This window comes from Meriones unguiculatus, chromosome 17 (assembly GCF_030254825.1).
Source record: "Meriones unguiculatus strain TT.TT164.6M chromosome 17, Bangor_MerUng_6.1, whole genome shotgun sequence".
Classification (NCBI taxonomy): Eukaryota; Metazoa; Chordata; class Mammalia; order Rodentia; family Muridae; genus Meriones; species Meriones unguiculatus.
Genome location: NC_083364.1, coordinates 48,532,574 through 48,554,868, shown reverse-complemented (window position 1 = coordinate 48,554,868; position 22,295 = coordinate 48,532,574). Strand labels below are relative to the sequence as shown.

At 40.6% G+C, this 22,295-nt stretch overlaps 1 protein-coding gene across 8 annotated transcripts in view; it reads left to right on the top strand.

Moving 5' to 3' along the window:
• Phldb2 (pleckstrin homology like domain family B member 2) overlaps positions 1–22,295 on the top strand; it is a 207,470-nt gene that overhangs the window by 154,244 nt on the left and 30,931 nt on the right. For 7 of the 8 annotated variants that reach the window (XM_060370491.1, XM_060370489.1, XM_060370495.1 and 4 more), the window contains 3 exons: positions 11,437–11,565; positions 17,946–18,101; positions 18,966–19,076. In XM_060370491.1, the coding sequence (XP_060226474.1) occupies positions 11,437–11,565; positions 17,946–18,101; positions 18,966–19,076 (396 nt within the window). The remainder of the gene's footprint in view (positions 1–11,436; positions 11,566–17,945; positions 18,102–18,965; positions 19,077–22,295) is intronic. The other variant, XM_060370494.1, reaches the window with a different exon arrangement.

Genomic DNA, 22,295 nt, shown 5'->3' with positions numbered 1-22,295 from the left:
TTTATAATGTGTTCCTAAATAATGTGGCTCTAGAAAAGAAGTCCTAAGGTCCTCTGTTAAACAAACAAACAAATGACCTGCCAGGCACCAGGCAGCAGATACTGAGAAACCCTGTTATCTCATGGCAGTCTGGTTCTACTTAATGAGCGAGTTCCTTTTTCCCATTCACCTTTTATGATTCTCGTGTGTGTGTGTGTGTGTGTGTGTGTGTGTGTGTGTGTGTGTGTTTTAATTTTAAAATAATTTTAATTATCTTTAGTGTATGGAGCATGTTTGTCATTGGGTTGCCTTGGGCAGAGTCAAGCAGACGTGCCTCATTTCTCTTTACTTTTCTGTTCATTAATAAGATGAATGATCAGTTCCCATTCATCTCACCCTTCTGGCCTTGCCATTGTCACCAATGCAAGTGCACTGGTCCTTGAATAAAGCTGTTTCGGGGGAGGTTCCCACACACTGCCAAGTGATCGACAGGCCACAGGTGATACTGTGATGAGGTCTTGTGTATGCTTTCCAGGTCACAGCTTGAAGGTTAGCTGACAGCCTCTAGGGAAAACATGGAAAATTACTTGCAGAACTTAGAATTAAAAGTATTAGTTTGATAGTGAGGAATTTTCCCCCTCTTGGAAATAGTATACATTCCTTTTCTATTATGATTTAGTAACAGCTGAACTAAGCCTAAAATTAAAAATAAAATTCCAAATTGGGTTAGCAAGAAGCAAACAAGCTTTAACACATTCTTTCCTGCCTGCCCTGTTCTCTATGAGGCAGAGAAAAAGAAAAATGATTCAGTTTGAGTAAGTTCTACTGCTCATGTGTGGAAGGAATTTCTACTGAATGTGACTTCCTTTTAAGGCTCTTGTTTGTTGAGACCTGTATGTAAGGGCATTGGATCTTGTGCCAAGGACGGAGCTCAGAATTACTTTGTCAGAAATGGAAGCTGGTGTATACATTCCACTTCATTTTCTGATTTGCCAAACGTCAAAATTAAACTGCTCAGCCTTTTAGTTTCTAACTTTATGAATGCTCCCTCTACAACCATGCCTTTGAAATTCCAAAGAACCTATTTGGATAGTGGGCATGTACTATTTGGATAGTAGCTCACAGTCACGTCAAAGGGTTAACTGTATAAAGCCTGGATGGAGGAGGGTTGGAAAACAGATGGCAAAAGTCCTTACAGCCTAAGTTAGGGTCTCTCAAACCCAAGTGAAAAGCGAGACATTGAGGCACGTGTCTGAAATCCCAGCATTTCTCTAGCAAGTTGGGAGACGGACACAGGAAATTCCCCAAGGAGCTCTCAGGGCAGCTAGCCTGGATATCACAACACAATTGCAGAAAAAGAGAGATCCTGCCTCAAGGAAAGTGGAAGAAAAAGACTAATACCTAATGTCCTTCTGATCCCCAATATATGTGGATGTCTCCTACCACACACACACCGGAAGTCTTGGAGAATGGCTTATCTTCTTTTTCAAAGGCTTTGTATTGAGATAGCCAGAAACCTTGGGTGGTGGCACCAGATGGCCTGTTTTTATGGTATAGTTAGCATTGTACCATTCAAAAGTCCTAATTAAATTAAATTACACTGTTGTGATCATACTGCAGTTAGTTTGTGTCATGGTAGAACTCTTGTGGGACCCAAGAATAGGGCATTACACTCCCTGTGAACACTCTGCCAGCTCCAACCCATGTAACTGCTTATCTTTGCACATCTTGTGTCTTGCTCTATCGTTAGCATCAGATGCACAAAACTAAAGTGAGTTGGGCTAATGCTGGGTCTGACTTCCCCAGGGAAAGCTGTGCTGTATTCAGGACCTAAGATAAAGGTGGAAATCCTGCATCATTGGCAGAAACAAGCCCAGAAGCCACTTCCAACCACCTCCTGACAAGCTATTCAAGAAGGGGGATGTGGGGTGTGGACCAGATCCACAGCTGTTAGGGGATTAGTGGGTCGTGGCAGGTGGAGTTATTGTCTCTCGTCACATGCTGTGGAAAAATCTCAGAAACTGGCTTTGGGTAAGGGGCTCCAAAAGAGGATGGGGGTGGGGGAGGCACCAAGGGGTTGGAAACAAAGACTGAGCCAGATGGTGTCACCATATATTCTAAATAGCCAGACAGAGAGTGACTTACCACTGCTTGTTCTAGCATTTTCTGACACAGGAATTTCCGACTTCTGTGTTCAAATTTCTGGCTCCCCCTGGCCCAGCAGAGAGAAACATTCAATCTTCATCTTCTCTTACCTAAGGAAAGTTTTTCCCTCTCATCAAAGAACACTGCTTGGACACCATTCAAGTACCGTCATCCCAAGCCTCCTTCTCAAGTCTTTCTGCATAATCCTTGCCCGTTTACTACATCTGTACTGTTAGCATACTACATTATTATCTTAGAATATCATTAGTTAAAATAAACAGATACCTTCTCTCCAAATCCTAAATTTTTCAAACAATTTTTTTCCAGTAGACACCACATCTCCATTTGCTGATATGACATCCTTCCTATTCCATTTAGCTTAGTCTCCACTGCTGCATCAAATTTCTTCTAAGACTCCTAAGGATTTCAGTCTCTTGTGGTGAAACTCTTGAGTGGCATTCAATACAGTGGACAGTTTGTTCCCCCCTGAGACAGGTTTTCTCTGTGTAGCCTTGGCTGTGCTGGACTTGCTTTGTAGACCAGGCTGGCTTCTCTGCCTCTGCCTCCCTGAGTGCTAGGATTACAGGCATGCTCCACTGTGCCCATTTCCCACGGCTTTTTTTTTTCCTCTGTGCCTTCTCCAACTTTGCCCTTTGTTTATCCTCTTCCATTGTTTTTTTTCTCTATACTATGGGGGGAGGGGTGTCTACATGTGTGCACGTGTGTACAGGCTTATGAGGGGGCCAGAGGTCAACCTCAGGTGTTGTTCCTCAGGCACCATATGCCTGGCTTTTTAAAAATTACTCTCTGTCTGCTATGGCATGTGTGTGGAGGAGGGATAAGAGAATAGCTTATAGGACCCCACAGCTTATCCACTGTGTCACCGTGTGGATCATAGGGATCAAAATCAGGTCATTGGGCTCGGCAGCAAGTGCTCTCACCTGCTGAGCCATCACACTGGTTCCCACCTCGCTTTTTTGAAGTTGGGTCTCTCACTGGCCAGTGAGTCATCAATTCAGCTAAGCTGGCTGGCCAGTGAGCCCCAGAGCTCACTGCCGCTGCCTCCCCAGTGTGTTGCCACACATGGATTTTTCTCAAATGTGGATTGGGGGGGGGGGATCACTTTATTTTCATGGCAAGTGGTTTATTGACGGAGCTCTCTCCCTGTCTCTCACTCTCTTACTCCTATCTCTCTGCCGTTCATCTACAGTCTGAGCTCAGTTCTTTTATTATCCTGGTGTTTCTTGTACAGCCATGGCTCAGAACAAGCTGGTATGCTGCTAACACACATGCACACCTCTTGCACACAACTTGTGTAGCCCACAGAGATTTCATGCATGTTTTCAACTGAACATATCCATTATGGAACCATTGATCTCCTATTCCTTGTTGGCCCCCTCTGCCTCTTCTCCCACACCTCTTACTCCTTCCCCATACTTCTACCTCCTCCCCAACACCAGCTCCAGTGTTCTGCATCTGAGAACTTTCAGATGATTTTAGCAGCACACTCTTCACCATCACAATCTATGACACAGTGTTTCCCGACATCTCCCCCTGACATTTTCTTTAAATTCAGCAAAGCCCTTTCCTGCACTTTTTGTCTTTTGCCTTCTTCAGGCCATTCCCTTCCCACCTTCATTCAGTCCACTCACTTCACATCAGCCACAGTGATTCCCTCTTAAAATAGAAACCATATCCTAGAATTCCATTGGATTTCATTCAGGTACACTAGGGTGTAGCCTGGGGTATGTTACACACATCTATGTCACAATCCTCACCCCCATTTCACACTGTTTTCACAACGGCTTTCTCACTGTTCTGAGACTCATCCTCTCCCTCACTTCCTCCTGACTCAGGCCATTCTCAGTTGCTGCTTCCTCCCACTTCCTTTCTCATTGTCCATACCTTGTTTCCATCAAGGGCATAGCTTTCCTATTCACTTTTTAGAAAAGCTTTCCCAGTGTTCTCAAGTTGAGAGCATGTCCCTCTCTTGTTCTTCGAGGCTTTTTATCATCACTCTTTATTATTTGCAATTTGGGGGATCGTTAGATGTTTGTTTCCCTCTCTACCCAATGAGACAGAGAAAGGACTGTTGTTTATCTAGCCGGTACTAGCTCCCAGAATATTTCCCAGTGTGCTCTGGGAATATTATCCTCGGACTCCCCTGCTAACATCCAGTCCGGCTGCTAACATCCATCCCAGTCAGGCTGGGCATGACAAAAGGAAACTGAGCCAAACACCTGCTAAAAGAGCTGTGTGCAGCCAAGTGTCAGGACAGCTGGTGCACATGCCAGAGGCCTGTAATCACACTGCCAGTCAAGCCAGAGTGTAAGACAGAAGGAGGAAATGGCCTTTGCCCTTTTGGATTATGTTTCCCTTTCCATACACCTGTTACATTGCTCAGATATAGAGTGGAGAACGAGGAAAGTGAAACCTGAAAAGATATCTCCAATGGGCCAGCTCTGATTCAGATGCTCCTAGCACATCCTGTAATTCTGTTCTACTCTGCTTTATTTTTTTGTGTGGGGGGTATAGGAAGGGAGGGTTAATTTACTTTTATTTCATGGGTACGTGTGTGTTTTCCCTGAAGGTCTGGCTGGGCACCATCTGTGTTAACTCTCTGAAGAATCCAGAGGAGGGCATTAGATCCGCCTAGTACTGGAGTTTGAGATGTTTGGGAGCCATTGTGTGAGGGAGTGAACCCTGGTCCCCTGGAAGAGAAGCCAGTGCTCTTAACTGCTTAGCCATCTCTCCAGGCACCAGCTCAGGATGCTTGCAGACAAGGAAGGTCTAGACACATAGGAAAAAAGTACTTACCATCACAACGGAATTCAGAACTTGATATGAAATTACTGACAGTGCTTCCTTGGCCCTTGAGACTGGTCTTTCATTTTATTTATTTTACCTGATTTGGGGACTCTTATCTTATTTTACTTATTTTAAATTGTATATATTTTATGTGGTATTTATACTAGCACCACATAAAATTTCAACTATACACGTGATTATACATACAAGATAAAATATGGTTATTCTATTACATATTTACTGAACATTTTTCTATTTTTCTATTGGCTCCCCAGTCTAGCCCTTCCCTTCTCATGGGGAACCATGGTCAATTTGTTTCCACGTGACTCTTGAGATAAAGGCCCCCTGCCTGTTGCTGTTCTGGAATAGTAACCATATCACATACACAGCCACCATACAAGTGGATAACCCCTGAACAAATATGAGTTCCTGCCTTAAACATGAGCCCAGAAAAGGGATGTTTGGTTAGTAACGCACTAAGCAAAAAAACTTCATGTTGCATCACATTGAGCAGAGAACAGAGAGGAGAGTGTTTACCTTGATGACAAGGTGGGGAGGCTGCATGCCCAAGCTCCATAAGCCCAAGTGGAGTTGGAAAGGTTGAGAACTCTCCTGCCCTTCCTCTATTCCCTCCCTCCTTTCAGAGCAAAGCTTGATCTGGGAGAAAGTATGGACATGCCCATCTGTTATGTAGGTTTTTCTTCTGTCTTTGTCTATTTTTGGCTATATTAAAAATAGATTTTTTGGCTTTCTCTATTTTGAGATTATCTGTGTTTCCTCTGTGTATCTTAGCATATAAGAAGGAAAATAGTCACTTGAGTTGAAAACGAGATGTGATATTTAAAGGAAAGACCTCACTTCCTTATGTCTGGTAAAGTCTTTTCATTACTCGGATGGTAGTCATAAAACTCAAGCCATCATTTCCTTTGAAGATGAATCTTTTGTTTCTCCCCACAGATACCTTGTGGTACTCTGGACATTCTTGTCTACGCACACTGAACTGTGTACTGATGCGTAGGCCACTGTCCCTCCCACGTACTCCCGAATGGGAGCTGAAATTCTTTGATGGTTTAGGTTTTCTACAATAAGCGAGTACTCCTGCATATGAGGTGGCCACATTTTATTCCTCGTTATTACAATGCCAGCGTACCTGCTGTTTCCTCCCTCTCCTTTCTTCTTGGCTGGTGTTGGAGGAGAGGATGGGGAGCGGGATTAGGGGCAGCAGACTGGCTCACATTCCTCTCAGGTGTTAATACCAGGAGGCCATCACATTTGCCAGGTCACGGTTAGGGTTAGGAGGGACTTACCCTTTCTTTCTTACATTTCAAAGTCAGCTCCCTGGCTAAAGGAAGTGGAACTAAATCATGGTATTTGAGGATTAAACCAACTGGATTCCAGACAAGACTTACTTTTTCTCTAGTGTTTCTTGTTTACAGAAGTCCTCTGTTCTAGCTTTTGTATGTGGAATACCTGTTAACTGTGTAAATAAATGGCAAGTAAGGGGTTACAGGTATGAAACATTGGCTGATCTGTGAGACCATCAGAATGCTCATCTCCCACGAAAACACAGGTTTTTAGGAAATAGACTAGGAAAGGGCTGCTCAGATTGTTTAGGGTGTGCTTTGAATGGCCCTCTCCATGACACTTATGGTTTAGGGACCACAGATTTAAAACACTTGCTAAATCAGTTCCAAACTTGAGCCTGAGTGACTGCCCTATGCTGTGCTGTGAGTTAAAGCATTTGAAAGCTACAAAAGTGGATCTTAATTCTTGATACCCTTCTTTTTAAAAGCTCGTAGAATTGGAAGAACCAGCAAATAAAAGTACAGGAGACTCTGTTATGCTTGAATTTCAGGTAAACAAAGAACACATCTTTAAATCTATATCCCACGCAAATACTTGGATCATGCTTACATAAAAATATGAGTTATTCATTTGAGATCAAGTCTAACTGCATGTCTTTTGTTTTATCTGGCACCTTCTCAGGATGACCTTGAACCACCTGCTTATTGCGAGTTGCAGGCTTACATGTGGTAAAACAATCTTTGTCATTGTCCTTAAGGATATTTTGGGTATGCTATTAGATATTCAGACAGTCAGCAAGTTGAATTTCAGCTTCTTCCCTCAAGAATACAACCAAGAAGAGAGAAAATTTAATGTAAGTCTTCTAACCCAAAGATGGAGCATGATAAGTATTTCTATGTGGCTTGATCTTGGGCTTTTTAAAATGAATACTGGCCACTCTTGTATATAAAGTCAAATTGTTTAGAGTAAACTTATACACACCCCTGATGGTTTGTAGGATTGGAAAGTAGTTATTGGCAGTTGAACTTGGAGTCTAGCGTCCTCCTTGATGATATTGGACTACAGGATCTGTCACAGTTCATTCTTTGCTTGATTCACTCTAAGCATCTCATTTGAATATATTTTTAAAAATCTACATTTGGGCATTTACTTATAAGAGAGGCTTTTTTATGCTATAAAATTGAGACAGTAGTGTCATTTGCTTTAGGAATGTTTTTGGTTTTTTTTTTTTTTTTTTTTTTTTTTTTTTTTTTGTGCGTGTGTTCCCGTGTGAGCATGGGTACTTGTGTGCCATGCTGCTCCTGTGGAGGACAGAAGGCTACCTTCGGTGTTTGTCCTCCTTGTTTGAGGCAGTCTTTGTTCTTTGCAGCACACTCCAGGACAGCTTGCCCCCCAGCTGCCAGAAATTTTCTTCTCTTCACCTCCCATCTCACTAGAGAAGTCCTGGCATTGCAGATACATGCTGCCACATCAGCTTCACATGAGCTCTGGACACTTGAACTCAGGGCCTCAAACTTAAGACCTCTCCCAAGACCTTGAGAACAATATGTGATCAATTTTGAATCAACTTAATGTCTCGCATCATTAGAAAAGTAAAATTGTGATTGCAACTGTAGGAAAAAAATAAAACTGTAGCTGCCATCACCTATCCTAGTGGTAGGAGGCTAAGCCAAGGTTCTCAAGCTGACAACATGGAAGATAACAGAGATTTTTTTTAACGTTTCTTAATCTGTCTTATATCTCTGTATTTGTGGCTAGTCAAGATTTGGGAATAGGATCTGTAAATCCTTAATCCGTTATTCCAATGAGTAACCAGAGCAGTAAACCACTGGACTGAATGCATTTTGCAGTGAAAAGGGAATGAACAATGCTACTTTTGTCTATCACCAGTGCCCTTTTAATCTTTATAGGGTGAATGAACAAATCATCTGCAAAAACAAATATAACCATCTGTCTCCATCCTTGCATCCCACATCCACGGAATCAACTAGTCAAGAGTCTATGATATTAAAAACAACAACAAATATCCGTACTAAACACATGTAGACTTTTCCTGTCTTTATTCTCTGCCCAATCCCTTTTAACAACAGATTGCGCATCATTTGCTTTGTATTAAATATAATGAGTAATCTAGAGGTGATTTAAGCTATGCAGGAGGATTGAGAGGGTTACATGCAAATGCTAGACCATTTTATGTAAGATTTGAGCATTCATGTGTTGACTTTGTTTACCTTGGAGGTCTCTTACTGAAGTTACTGAGGGACAACTGCACATGCCAACATTTATACACTGATTTCTACTTTAATTTACCTGTGATTAACTTAGCATTGACTTTATTTGAGTAGGAAACTTTAGGAAGATCTGACTTAAATATTCAAAACAGGCAGGACCTAGCAATGGGCATTGACCCACCTGAATTTTGCCCATGTATCACCACCAAAAAGACAAACACAGAATGAGAAAGGTCCCTAAAGGAGCAGCATGCCTCTAACCTCACTTTATTCTGTTCTTGTATTTATGAGTGTCCCCTTGTAACCTGAGATTTTGCTGGAGAATACTCTGTCTTTATATAATCTTGCTCTTCAACAAAGCAAAATTTGTTACATTTTAAAGACATTTATTTCTTAAACATTAGTTTTTGTTTTTTTATTTTTCTTAAACATTAGTTTAAATCTTAGAAAGAAAAACCTTTTTAAAAAATTATATTCATTTGATGTTTGGAAAACACCACTATGTCTATTCTCTTTAGAATAGGGAAGTTTACTCTCTTAAACCTGGGAAAGTGAATAACACTCCGTTTTAATAATTTACAGGTAAAAAGCAAGAATCCTGGAACTCTTTAATACTTTTTTCCTTCCTTGGGGAGCTGGTGCATTAATTATAAGTGCCTTCAGTAATTTTCCTTTGAAAACTTCCTGCTCTATCAATAGAACAGAGGAATATTAATTTCTTTCTGGCTCCAAGTTGTTCTACCCAGGGCTTCCAGGAGTGACATCACTTCTGTGATCTGTCTGAACCCACCTGCCACTAATCCTCTTAGCATCCTTCCCCTCACACTTCCTTTGCCCTGGCTTTGGCCCCACTGAGCTCTTGCTCTCGGACCAAAGTAGTGGTCACAGCATTCCTGGTACGCAGAGAAGCTGCAGAAGGTTCTGATGGTGCCTGCTTGCATAATTCTTTTAACCGCACCCTTGTATGGAATTGTGAAACACTTCCAGCATCTCAGATTGAAGGCACTATGTAAACATGAGGTACTTTTTTTTTTTTTACGAGTTCTTTATTTGCGTTCATTATTAACAATTTCAAGCGTTGAGCACATGGAGCAATGATTTGGTAATGTCTTTGGATCTGAGACTTGTGTTGGAGAGCAGTGGCCTTCTGTATTACCTAACATCACATCACTCTTTCCTACAGGACTAACTTAACATTGCAGGTCTTTGTCCTTTGATATTTAATTATAATGCATAGTCCTTTTTTGTTTTTTAAATTTTCTCTCTAGAACTAGAGTTGTTGTCAAGTCTGATGACACAGTATGTAGAAATAGAACTCTTTTTGGATACACATCCTTTGCTGTGAAAATTGAACTGTCATTGATCCCCAGGAAATAAAGAACATCTCCTTAGCCAGAAATCAGCAAGAGTTGTATGCTGCTATTTATATTAAGGGGTAGATATTGACTCTGAAGGTGGTGACAGAATCTGGCAGGTTTAGTATATACTGCTGTCTGTGAACAGTTTCTCTGTTAACTGTACCCTCGCTTTCTCCTAGCCATGCAGTTAAGTAAATGAACCGGTAAAGCCTGGAGAAACTGTCTTGTTGATTGTTAATATTGTAAAATTAGTCTAGATTGATAAATGGGGTAGGCTTTTCAAGTTTATGACTTCTGGGTTCAATCATTTTTAGGAAAATAAGACACATTAATGAAATACCTTTGAAATTTAAAAAGTCACCTTAAAAACTGGAGACTTACCTCGACCTAGGTGGGAGCTAATGTCATAAAGCTTTAGATTTGAACAATAACATCTTTTTCAAGAGTCTAGATATTCATTTATGCAGGAAATCATGGCCATTTGTTTAAAAAAAATCTACAGAATTTTGCATGACTATTTGAAATCTTCACCTTTTTAAAAGGATCTTTTGTGATAAAAGAGGCATAAGTAAGTCATTTAACTTACTGATGAGGGTCAAACCATAGTGGATTTGTTTACACTGAGAGTTAAATACCAGAGAATCTTGCCTAAGTTTCCCTTCAAATGGTGTTGAATTCAAGAGGGGTTCTGTGGGGCTGCCCCACTGCTGTACACAGCATTTGCCAGTTATATCACGGAGTCACTTTGGCATTTGTGGCATGGAGGCATTAGTAGTCTCTGCCCTCTTTTCTTCCCTGGCTTTTGGGATCTTTCCTTCATTTCACATAATCTGTCTTTTCCTTCCTTCCTTCCTTCCTTCCTTCTTTCTTTTTCTTCTTTCCTTACCTTCCCTTTCTTTTCCTGGGAGTGGGTGTCATTGTAAGGAAGCCTGTGTCTGCAGGTTCACTGTCTCAGCTTTGTGTCCAAGCTACCCGATTCCCTCAGTTGCTGCTTGAATCAGTCTAGCAATCATTTCTCTTCTCTCTCTCTCTCTTTCTTGGTGGGATCTTTTCCTCTGAACTTTCTCACTTCGTCTCTCAGCTTTCTCCATGCTTGAACCATTTCAGATGAGAAATGCCAGGAGTGCGCCTAGAGCACTTTTGACCCAAGAACACACTACAGAAATTTCCCAAAGCAGTTTAGCAAACGCTCTAGCAGTTCGGATCACGAAGGTACTTCAAGGTAAATAAACAACGCCCCTCCCACCTGCTTTATCCAGTTTTCTGACAAAGGAATCTTGGCCAGGATAGCATTTGATGTAGCTGGCATATCTTTTGTCCCTTGTGGACTACTGACCAGCGTTCACCCTTTCCATTGCCGCTCTGTATGAGGTAGTAGGAAGGAGGGAAGGAAGAATGGCAAGCAATTGTCCGGCGAAGGAGGCTGTCTGAAGAAGGCAGGATCTTCCATTCTGCTCCTATCTCTTTGCCCTAACCACTAACAAGCTTTGTTTGTTCATTCCTAGTGTATGCTTGTGCCTGTTTGCTACCACCGGGGGATGTTCGCTAGCACCTGCCTGGGGTGTGAAGGTTAATGTCCATCCTTCTATTTTCTGATTTCTGAACTTCAGGAGAAGGTAAAGCTTGATGCTGAGAGGGAAAAACTAGAGAGGCTTCAGGAGCTGTACTCCGAGCAGAAGACCCAGCTGGACAATTGTCCTGAGTCCATGAGGGAGCAGTTACAGCAGCAACTCAAGAGGGTCAGTAGCAAACAGGAATGTATGGTGGCTTGGTTTGTTTGTTTTTTTCCTTGCTATTAAGTTCTGCTTACCTTTGACTTACTACTCCACAGAGCATATGTTTGCCTAAGTTCTAGTTTTTTAGATCCTTAAAAATAGAAATATGCATGCTAACAGTATGTATGATTCCATGTTAAGCAGTTGAAAAATTCCTTGTTAGGATCCTGTCTCCAGTTTATAATGCAGAAATGTCTCTGGAGACTGCCTTGGTAACTGAAGAGAAATTGTTCCTGACTTGTAATCATCACCAAGATTATAGCGTTTAAACCAACTGGCATCTTCCCCTACTGTATCATGAGCACTGTCCTTGAATGTCTTTCCCGTTAGCTTGATTTTATGCTCTTGCTTTAAAATTAGCCTATTCTGTTTGTGTCCCCCACTCTTGACTCTTTTCTTTCTGTTGTTTAGAGACATTAAACTTATTAGCATTATGGTAACAAAACACTAAGATCAAAGATAATAGAATGTTACAGGTTCCTCTGACATCTTTTCAAACAGGCATCAACTCTTAAGAGGGCCGTGGAGCATGGACCTTCTAGTTAAATGTTACCAGCTCAATTCTCCTATCCCCAATTCTGGCAGGGTTTGCTAGAGCCATGATGGTTACTCTCTGAAAAAAAAAAAAAAAAAAAAAAAAAAAAGACTTCATAAGCAGATAACTTCACAAGTGCTGGCACAGCCACATATTATTTTATTATTTCATAGTATCATGACAACTGGGTTGTCTCTGAACCAGCAGCCCAGATCAACAGTGATCCCTGGGAAAAAGGCATTAACATTCCTGCAACTCTCAAGGAATCACAGGAATAGTAATTAGTCCCAAGTGAGCAACAGTTTATGATTTCGCATGAGTGGACAAGAAGGCGCCTATCATTCAAGCTTGATAAGAATGACCAAGTAGAAAATTTAGTTATGATAGCACTCTTGAAAAGAAAATTCTATGACCTTTAATACTTGGTATTTCTTTGAATATTGCTAGGCAATGAGAAATCGCTATAAAAACCATTTCAAGTATTGTAGAGTGCGAAAGACTTGTAGGAAGCTAGGCATGGCACCATGTATGTGGAACCCTAGAAGCCAGCATGGGCTTGATAGTTCCATCCAGCCAAAGCTGCATGGAAAGACTTTGTCTCAAACAACCAAATATTTAAAAGTATCCATTGCAAATAAGTTAACTTACAGCATAACCAATAGCATTTATTTCTTACAATATTATTTAAAGAATGGCAACAAGCTGTCTTTTCCCTTCCCTTATTTTATTCTGGAAGGCTGATCTGGAAAGACAAGAAAAGAAAGCTATCTGTTCCTTTGGAAGCTTTGTTATAAAAAGTTTAGTACTTGTGATGTTATTTTAGTCTGTGATTATGTTATGTCAGTTCACAGAAGAGATGAGAATGCTAAATTCTATACTCATTTCTTGTTTTTTTTAAATTCTATTTAATGCTAATGTTTTGGTGCTATGTTCATGATTTTTGTGTAGGTCCATACAATGCTTATGTACTTTATTCTTTCTTTTCTCTGGTTGTTCATGAATCTGTGTTCTTCATAATCCTTGCTTCTAGATTCCATTAGGAACTTAAGGTGCTTAATATCATTAATTACTGTTTGCGTAAGCTGACTCTTTAGGCTAACTCTTAAGTCTAAGAATCATGACTCAAAGGAGGAAAGGAAATGATACAAATGGTGGCTCCATGAACTAAAACAAAGACTCCTTCCTCATTCGCTCCAAACAGAGGGAAAAATTATGACTCTAGGTCCTTTCCTTAGTTCTCTTAGCTCACCTCATACTAAGAGATCTCACCATTCTGTTGCCTAGGATTGAGGTTTCTGTAACTCTCTACCAGTTTCTTAGGTCACCTCTCACCTCACAGGAAACATATTCATATTAGCAACCTCCTGTGTTCTCACAGCATAGTTCTCTTCAGACTGCAAAAGCTTCCCAAAGGCAAAATAACTAAAGTCAGTAGTCTGTTTTCTGACTAGTTCCACTAGATGGCGAGCCGCATGAAATAAAAAATAAATAAATCGGAGGAACAGCAGCTTCTTAAGCTGTGCTTAAAGACCAGAGCTGAACTGTCTTGGTTGAGCAATGTATGTGCTTGTAACATCTTACCCCTAAATCCTTCTGAAACATGGCTGCTGCTGAGTCCAGTTGCCAGTCTTGGGCTGCCCTCGGTACAGAAGAAAACGCTGAGAGCAAGAGTGACTGTTATTTGCCAGGATAGTTTCTGCTGTTAAAGTGGATGAGGCGGACACCTTAGCTGTGACACTATATCAATGCTGTTTATAGTAATTGTTCCCCAGATCAGTGGTTCTCAACCTGTGGGTCATGACTTCTTGGGGCTGCATTATCAGATATGTACATTATGATTCATAACAGCAGCAAATTGCAGTCATGAAGCAACAACAGAAATAATTTTATGTTTGGGGTCACCACAACATGAGGAACTATATTAAAAGTTCTCAGTACCAGGAAGGTTGAGAACCACTGGTCTAGATTGTTGATTTTGGTGCTTTGACGTTAAAAATACTCTATGCAGCGACACCTATAACTGGGAGTTTCCTGTTCCATCACTGGTGCTAAAGCCCATTTTTCCCATAGTCTAAGAAAAGTTGTTCCACTTCTGTGGATCTCACTGTCTTTCTACGCAAGAGGAAAAGTCGGCGCGGCGCGCTTACCTCTTTCCATATTGCAAAATGAGGAGGAGTGTTTGACTCCGCCGAGTGATATGGGGAGAGGTTTACATGCCCCATGCCCCATTGCAATTCCCCTCCAGAGCTTGCCTTAACCCACGAGATTGTTTCTATGACCACGCCCAGGCAGACCACATTTGTTCTCCTCTTTCTGTTTCTCTGCTGGGCAGTGAAAGCCTAAAGATCATCTGCCTGTAGATGTGTGCCTTATAAACTCTCAAAATAATTTTCACAAGAAAGCAGAAAGGCACAGAATTTTTTTTGATGCAGCTGTTGTGTCTACAGTATCCAGTCAGCCAGTAGAGGGACGTGATCCTGTGATGTCCTCTCAGTGAGTGAAAGTTTTGTTTTATTTTTCATTTAGCTGTTCATGTGCTTGGCTGAGAGCTGTCTGTATCTGTTCTCCTGTCTCAGTGAATCTATGACTGTCTCAAATTCCATTCCAAAATCCTCATTATCTAATTTTTTAAAGGTTTTTTTTTTTCCCTGTAGCTTTTCTTTCAGCATTTAAACAAACAGGGGATAATGGCTTAGGTTGTCTGAGGAGATGGTTGCACTCACAGAATCTGAGTGCTGAGCTTAGCTGAGTTTTCTGCTTTTCTCCCTATTATTTTTATTCAGTAGTTTAAATATTTGCTACAAATCAATGGCTGTCTCTCACGTGTTGTGTTTTAACCACATGTGGAGTAAGCAGCTGGCTAGCATAGGGTGTATAGTGAGCCCTGTGACACTTTAAAGATGATTTCTAAGCTAAGGGGGGGGGACTTGAAATTTTTTATCTTAATTTTCTTTAACCTCAAATTAAGCTTAATTGGAAGACCTTGAGAACTTAATTATATGTGCCTGTATAAGTAATCATATCATCTAGTACACTCTTTCAAGACTACAGACATTTTTCAAAGTACAACACTTTAATTCATATGAGCAAGTAATTCCTTTAGAAATCTCCCATAAGCTGAAAATATTAAGTCTACATTGAGAGGCTGAGATACCCTAGATAGTCTGATGAATGTGTATATGAATTCAAAATTTCTTAAAAGTCTTCATAGTTTACTTTTTAAAATTTGGCCTACATACACACACACACACACACACACACACACACACACACACGCCTCCTGCCAAGACTGAGTCTCACAACTCAAGATCCTTTTGCCTCAACTTCCTGTGTGCTGGGATTATAAACATGTCCTACCACACCCCGCTTTGAATGTTTTTCAATTTGTGTTTTTCCAACTCTTATAATTCCAGATCTAGTGTGCATCATCATAATAACCTTGTTGGTATAGTTTTAACTGTAATTTCATGGCAACTAATAGACTTTATGTGACTCATCTTTACAACATAATTTATAGTAGAGACAGAAAGTTAAAAGTAGAGACAATTCAGTTAAAAAAAACATACTTTATTAGTGAATAAAACCCAGCAGGGGAAGTAATATGGTGACATAGAGTTTATTAAATAACTATTATAAATCCTCTTTGATGATTTAAGTGAACAACAGCAACAGGGAATGTCTTAAATGTCTTGGCTCGGCAGAGCTGTTAGCCACATTGTCCAACTGCCTCTTCCTTTTGGCAAATATTATTTATAATTTAAAAATATTCAACACAGACCACATTTGGAATTCTGGTAGTGGCTCCAAAAGTAAAGGAATATTTTTTAATGGACTTACGAATAGTTTTTACAGCGTGTCCCAACCTCAGCACAAAGGCAACTTATGAATACATTCCTGTTTTTGAGAACACCCAGAGATTGAAGAACACCTATTAATTGTCATCATTTTTGACCTTCTTTCACTCTCTTCAAGCTTCTTCATGGGGTAGTGGTACATAGCTTGTTGAATCTCTGTCTGAGTTAGGGTTACTATTGCGCTGATGAAACTCCATGACCAAAGCAACTTGCAGAGGAAAGGCTGTATTTGACTTACATATCACAAGTCATAATCCAGTGAGGGGAACCAAGCAGAAACTCTAACAGGGCAGGAGCCTGGACACAGAAGCTGATGAAGAGGTCTTGGACATGTGGTGTGGTGCTTGCTTTCTCCTCATGGCCTACCTGGCTTGCTTTCTTATAGAACCCAGAACAACCAACCCAGGATGTCCCCTGCTCCCTCAATATTAATTAATATAATGCCCTACAGGCCTGTCTATGCCCAATCTTAGGAAAGCATTTTCTAAGTCATGGCTTCCTCCTCTCAGATGACTCTAGCTTGGGTCATGTCGGACTCAAACCAGCCAGCACATACTCCTCTCTTCCTGGTGAGAGCTTTAGCACCCCTCTTTCCAATAAAGAGATTTGTGAACAACTGTCATGGATCCATAAAGGCTCAGTGAAAGAATCTTCTCTCCGAATGCCTATTTTAGGAGGTGTGTTTTATAAAACTATGTGTATGTTTATTATGTCTGTGTGTGCATGTGAGGACAGGTGCACTAAAATGTCAATAGAGGGCATTAGATTCCTCTGAAACTGGATTTACAGACAGTTGTGTGTTGCCCAACATGAGTGCTGGGAAGCAAACTCAGGACCTCAGAAGAGCAATATGAGCTTTGAACTGCTGCTCCATCTCTCCAGCCCTCCAAATGATCTTTTAGATAGTCGAGTGTTCACAGCAACTGTGAGGAGAGCTATCAGAAACCCACATGTTGTCTGCTCCACACAGGCATAGGTTTCATTATTATTTTTCCTCGCCAAACTACTCTATTGATTACAATTGCTGAACCTAGAATAACAACATTTCTCAACAGAATTCATGTCCACATGCTAATTTCTTGACACGTGACCCTTCTCTATAATATAGTCAACAATATCATATAATAAATACAATAAACATTTATTGCATGGCCTCTCAAAGCTTATATATTTTAACTTATGTATATATTTGTCCACTTGTGTGTACATTAAAAAACAATTGTCAATAAATTGAGCTGGGTATGAGCACACACCCCTGTAATCCCAGCACTGTAGGTATAAGGCAGGAGGACGATAAACTACAGGTGAACTGGAGGTATACAAAGAGATCCTATCCAAGAGAGAGTGAGGAGGGAGAGAGAGGGGGGGAAAGAGAGGTCAGGAGAGAGGCAAAACAAGAGAAAAAAAGAAGAGGTAAGAAATAAAACTGAAAGGAAAAATAAACACTAAACACAAAGGTTTACTATTTTCTCCTTACACCTCAGTGGGTTGTGTTACCACCATTGTGGTGCATGTACCTTCCTTAAAGACCTTGGTTGTACTTTTGGATTCACTTGTGAGGTATTTTCATCTGTTATTTTGTTTTACAATTCACATGAGAACTGTAGGAAACAGTAATTTTCTTAAGAAATTTGGTCTGTAAAAAATATTTGGGTTGTTTAGGGAGATATTTTTAAACTCCACTGTTCATGTGAGGCCATCTAATGGCTTTAAAGGAAAAAGTTTTGCATACACAGAAAAACTCAAAACTGATGGTTAAGTCAAAACTTCCCTCTTCACCATGCCCCTACCCTTCACCTCTAACAGTGACAGCTGGGATGTCCCTTGTGTTCTAGCCCCACACAATGTTGTAACCAGGCATCTGTATTGGAATGAGTACTTTTAATCATTTCTTCACATCGAGAAGGCTGCAGCCACTCTGGTGTGCTTCATTTTTTATTCCATTTTCTTCAAAGGATGCTGACCTGTTGGATGTTGAGAGCAAACACTTTGAAGACTTAGAGTTCCAGCAGCTTGAGCATGAGAGCCGTCTGGATGAGGAGAAGGAGAACTTGACTCAGCAGCTGCTGCGGGAGGTGGCAGAGTATCAACGGAACATCGTGGCTAGGAAGGTAAATTTGCCAGGTGATGGTTGGTGTGAAAAAATGAAAAGTTACTAGTAACTGTGTGACAGTAATTGTTGTCATTCAGATAGCAATGGATACTTTCCATCTCTGTATCTAAATACCCTTTTGTGTAAATCACATTTGGCCCATTACATATGACAAATAATATACCCTGTACTGTCAGTGTTAGATTGTTTTAGAGGTATTTATGGATAGTACACCCCCGTTTTTTGACTCACATAAAAACCAAGTCATAAACAATCAGCTGTTTGTTTCAAATCAGTTCCTCTGGCAATTGAAATAACTAGATTTAGAATAATTCTATGAATAAATTCTTCTTTTGCATTCTTCTTTCCATTGATTAATAATTCCCAGTGCTAACTGGGAGCCTGCTATTATTAGCAACAGACCAGTAGGAAATCATTCTGATTACTATGGACTCCACTATTCCAGAATTCATAACCATATCCTAGAATATTTTATTAATTGGGTAATATCGAGGAATAAAATTGATGGAGAGAATGAAGAACAGAGAAAGTGACTTCCGGTTTAATGAAGAAATTCTATTGTATTTTTTTCTCCCTGCCAGCATGTTAAATAATCAGCTGTTGATCCAAAACAAGATTTTCTATTGAATCTTGAATCTTTCAGAATAATTTTTCAAATCACATGCACTGCACTGGCTGTCAGTCAAGAAGTATCGAGCCAATGCTTCTTAGCCTTAGGCGATCATGACGGTCCACTGCCAACTAAAATTTGGGCAGTGTTATAGGTTCTAAAGACCTTTTCCTTCTTTGCCCAGGCCAAACTGCCAAACCTTTCGCTGTCTAATATGCGTCTTTCGTTGACTGGATTACTTTTGTCTCCCAGGAAAAAATTTCTGCCTTGAAAAAGCAAGCCAGTCACATCGTTCAGCAGGCTCAGAGGGAACAAGATCACTTTGTGAAAGAAAAGAACAATCTAATAATGATGCTCCAAAGAGTGAGTACTTCCTGTTCAGCAGCAGCTGACAGTAAAAGCACAACTTCCAGCTGGTGGGAGGGGGCTGCCTCTCCCAGCCTAATGCCTTTATGCTCTGAGAAAGCCATTCATATTGATTTTCTTACCTAATCTTCCAAATTGGCAAGACTACTCTCTTATGGTTACCTTCAACTCAGACAGTTAGCAAGGAGGTTTTCATCATGCCCTCTCAACACTCAACATATGAACTATGACAAATCTGTAATTTCTCTTATTTCATTTAAAAAAATCACACTTTTTATTAAATAGTCAAAGATATTCTAACAATGATTTTTGGTAGAGTTAAGGGAAAATACCGCTGTTGAAAATTTGGCTTAAATACTCTGGTGTTTCCAACTTTAATTATTTGTACGTGTGTGTGTGTGTGTGTGTGTGTGTGTGTGTGTGTGTGTGTTCCTCATAAAGGTCACATTGAAGTTAGTTTGATTTAGCTGAATCTGGAGATGTCCCATGGGGCTTGGTTAGAAAAGGGCCAGCCAAGATGAAAAACTCAAGCGATAACACATGCTGAAGAAAGGGGAACCCTCCTCCACTGCTGGTGGGAATGTAAACTGGTACAACCACTCTGGAAAGCTATCTGGCGCTTTCTAAGACAATTAGGAATAGTGCTTCCTCAAGACCCAACTATACCACTGCTAGGTATATACCCAAAGTTCGTTCAAGTACACAAAAGAGATACTTGCTCAACCATGTTTATAGCAGCTTTATTTGTAATAGCCAGAACCTGGAAACAACCCAGATGTCCATCAACGGAGGAATGGGTACAGAAATTGTGGTATTTTTACACAATGGAATACTACTCAGCAATCAAAAAGGAGGAAATCATGAAATTTGCAGGCAAATGGTGGGATCTAGAAAAGATCATTCTGAGTGAAATATCCCAGAAGGAGAAAGACAAACATGGGATATACTCACTTATATAGACCTATAAGATATGATAAACATAATGAAATCTACACCTAAAAAAGATAATCAATTGAGCGGACATGGGGTAAGATGATCAATCCTCATTTAGAAAGACAGATGGGATGTGCATTGAACGTATGACAGGAGTCTACTGAGCGCATCTGAAAGACTAACTAGCAGTGTTTTCAAAGCAAAGACTCATGACCAAACCTTTGGCAGAGTACAGGGAATCATAAGAAGGGGAGTTAGTCTGATGGGGAAAGGATAGGAGCTCCACAAGGACCAAATATATCTGGGCACAGGGTCTTTTCTGAGACTGACATTCAACCAAGGACCATGTATGGATATAACCTAGAACCTCCACTCAGATGTAGCCTGTGGTAGCTCAGTAACCAATTGGTTTCCCAAAGTGAGGGGAACAAGGACTATTTCTAACAGGAACTCAATGACTGGCTCTTTGGTCTCCCCTCCCCCGAAGGGAGGAGCAGTCCTGTTAGGCCACAGAGGAGGGCTTTGCAGCCAGTCCTGAAGATACCTGATAAAACAGGATCAGATGAATGGGGAGGAGGTCCCCCCCCATCAGTGGACTTGGAAAGGGGCACGGTGGAGATGAGGGAGGGAGGGAGGGACTGGGAGGGAATGAGGGATCGGGACATGGCTGGGATACAGAGTTAATAAAATGTAACTGATAAAAAAAAAAAAAAAAGAAAAGGGCCAGCATACTCCAATGGGTCCATGTTCTTATCTGTCCCAGCAAAGAGATGCATTAAAATGATTCCTAGGCCTAAGACTGTGACAGAAAGAAAGAAAGAAAGAAAGAAAGAAAGAAAGAAAGAAAGAAAGAAAGAAAGAAAGAAAGAAAGAAAGAAAGAAAAAGGAAACTAGAGCCACACAATTTGAACATGGTCCCTGGTGTTATTCAGGAGTAAGACACCAGACACCAAAGCTGATGGGGTCTCAGGTGAGAGTCACAACCTGGAAACATTATATTGAGATAGTAAAAATATGGGCTGGACCTGAAGCAGGGAGCAGGGGGAGAATAGAGTCCAGAGTGAAGTGGACAATGATACAACACAATACAAGGGAAACGTGCTTTCCCTTCTCAGCTACGTTCGCTTACGGAAGAAGGGATGGATCCTTTCTGTAGAGTTGCTGGTCCACTTGAGGGGCCTCTGTAGACCGCACACATCCAGGCAGCTTCTTCCTGCTCTTTCAGCTGCTCTTCACCTCTACCCCAGAGCTGATTTTCCCTTTTTACATAATATTCAAAAGCACAACTTAGATTGCATAGTATTATGTATTCTCTTTTAAGAATTATCTTTCTTTAAAAAACAAAAGGTGTATTTATTTTGTGTATATGAGTGCTCTGTATGCCAGAGGAGGCAGTGTAGCTGGTGTGAGCCACCACGTTGGTTGCTGGGAACTGAACTCAGGACCTCTGGAAGAGCAGACAGTGCTGTTAACCACTGAGCCATTCCTCCAGCCTCTATGATGTATTCTTAAATGGTTAATGAACTTTTAAGGGGAAAACAACAAAAATCTTTAAATCATAGATTTTCTTTTTACAAATAAGTAAATGAGGTCACAGATAACATGTTTCCTCATTAAAAATAGATAAAAATTCAATTTGATTATGAAAATCATGGTTTATAAGAAATAAGAATTTTGTTTCCTCCATAACTGATTGATGGTTTTCTTTCAATCTCAATCAACTCACTCACATCAATCAAACTCAACTTCACATTACCTAAAATGATTAGAGTCACTATTAAGTGAAACACTCAAACTCCAGCCAAAATATGGCCATATAAATAAAGCAGCCATGCCTTGCTGGTCTAAGTGTAAAATGCGCTCCTTTGGAAAGCTACATAAAAGTTGGTTTTATAGCTTTAAATGTGTGTCCATCTTGAACCCAGAAACCCTAGTAGATATTTATGCAGGAGAAATGAAAACATGTCTTAATGACTGATGTGTCCAAACACGTGTATAAAACTGCTTGAAGTAGCTTCTGCACAGTAACCCTCCCTCAAACACAAGCCAAACAACCACCAAGAGAAACATGAATTAATAGCATATACTGTGTATATTACAACACTCCTCAGCATGAAGTAGGGGTTAACTATCTATGCATGATAGATAGCACGGTGGAGTAAAGCCAACACAAGAGAGTGTGTGCTGAATGACCCCATGTGTATCATGAGGGAAAACATAGTTCAAGACCAGGAAAGTCAGAGCAGTGCTTGACCGTTGGGCTAGGGGTTGAATGGAAGGGGC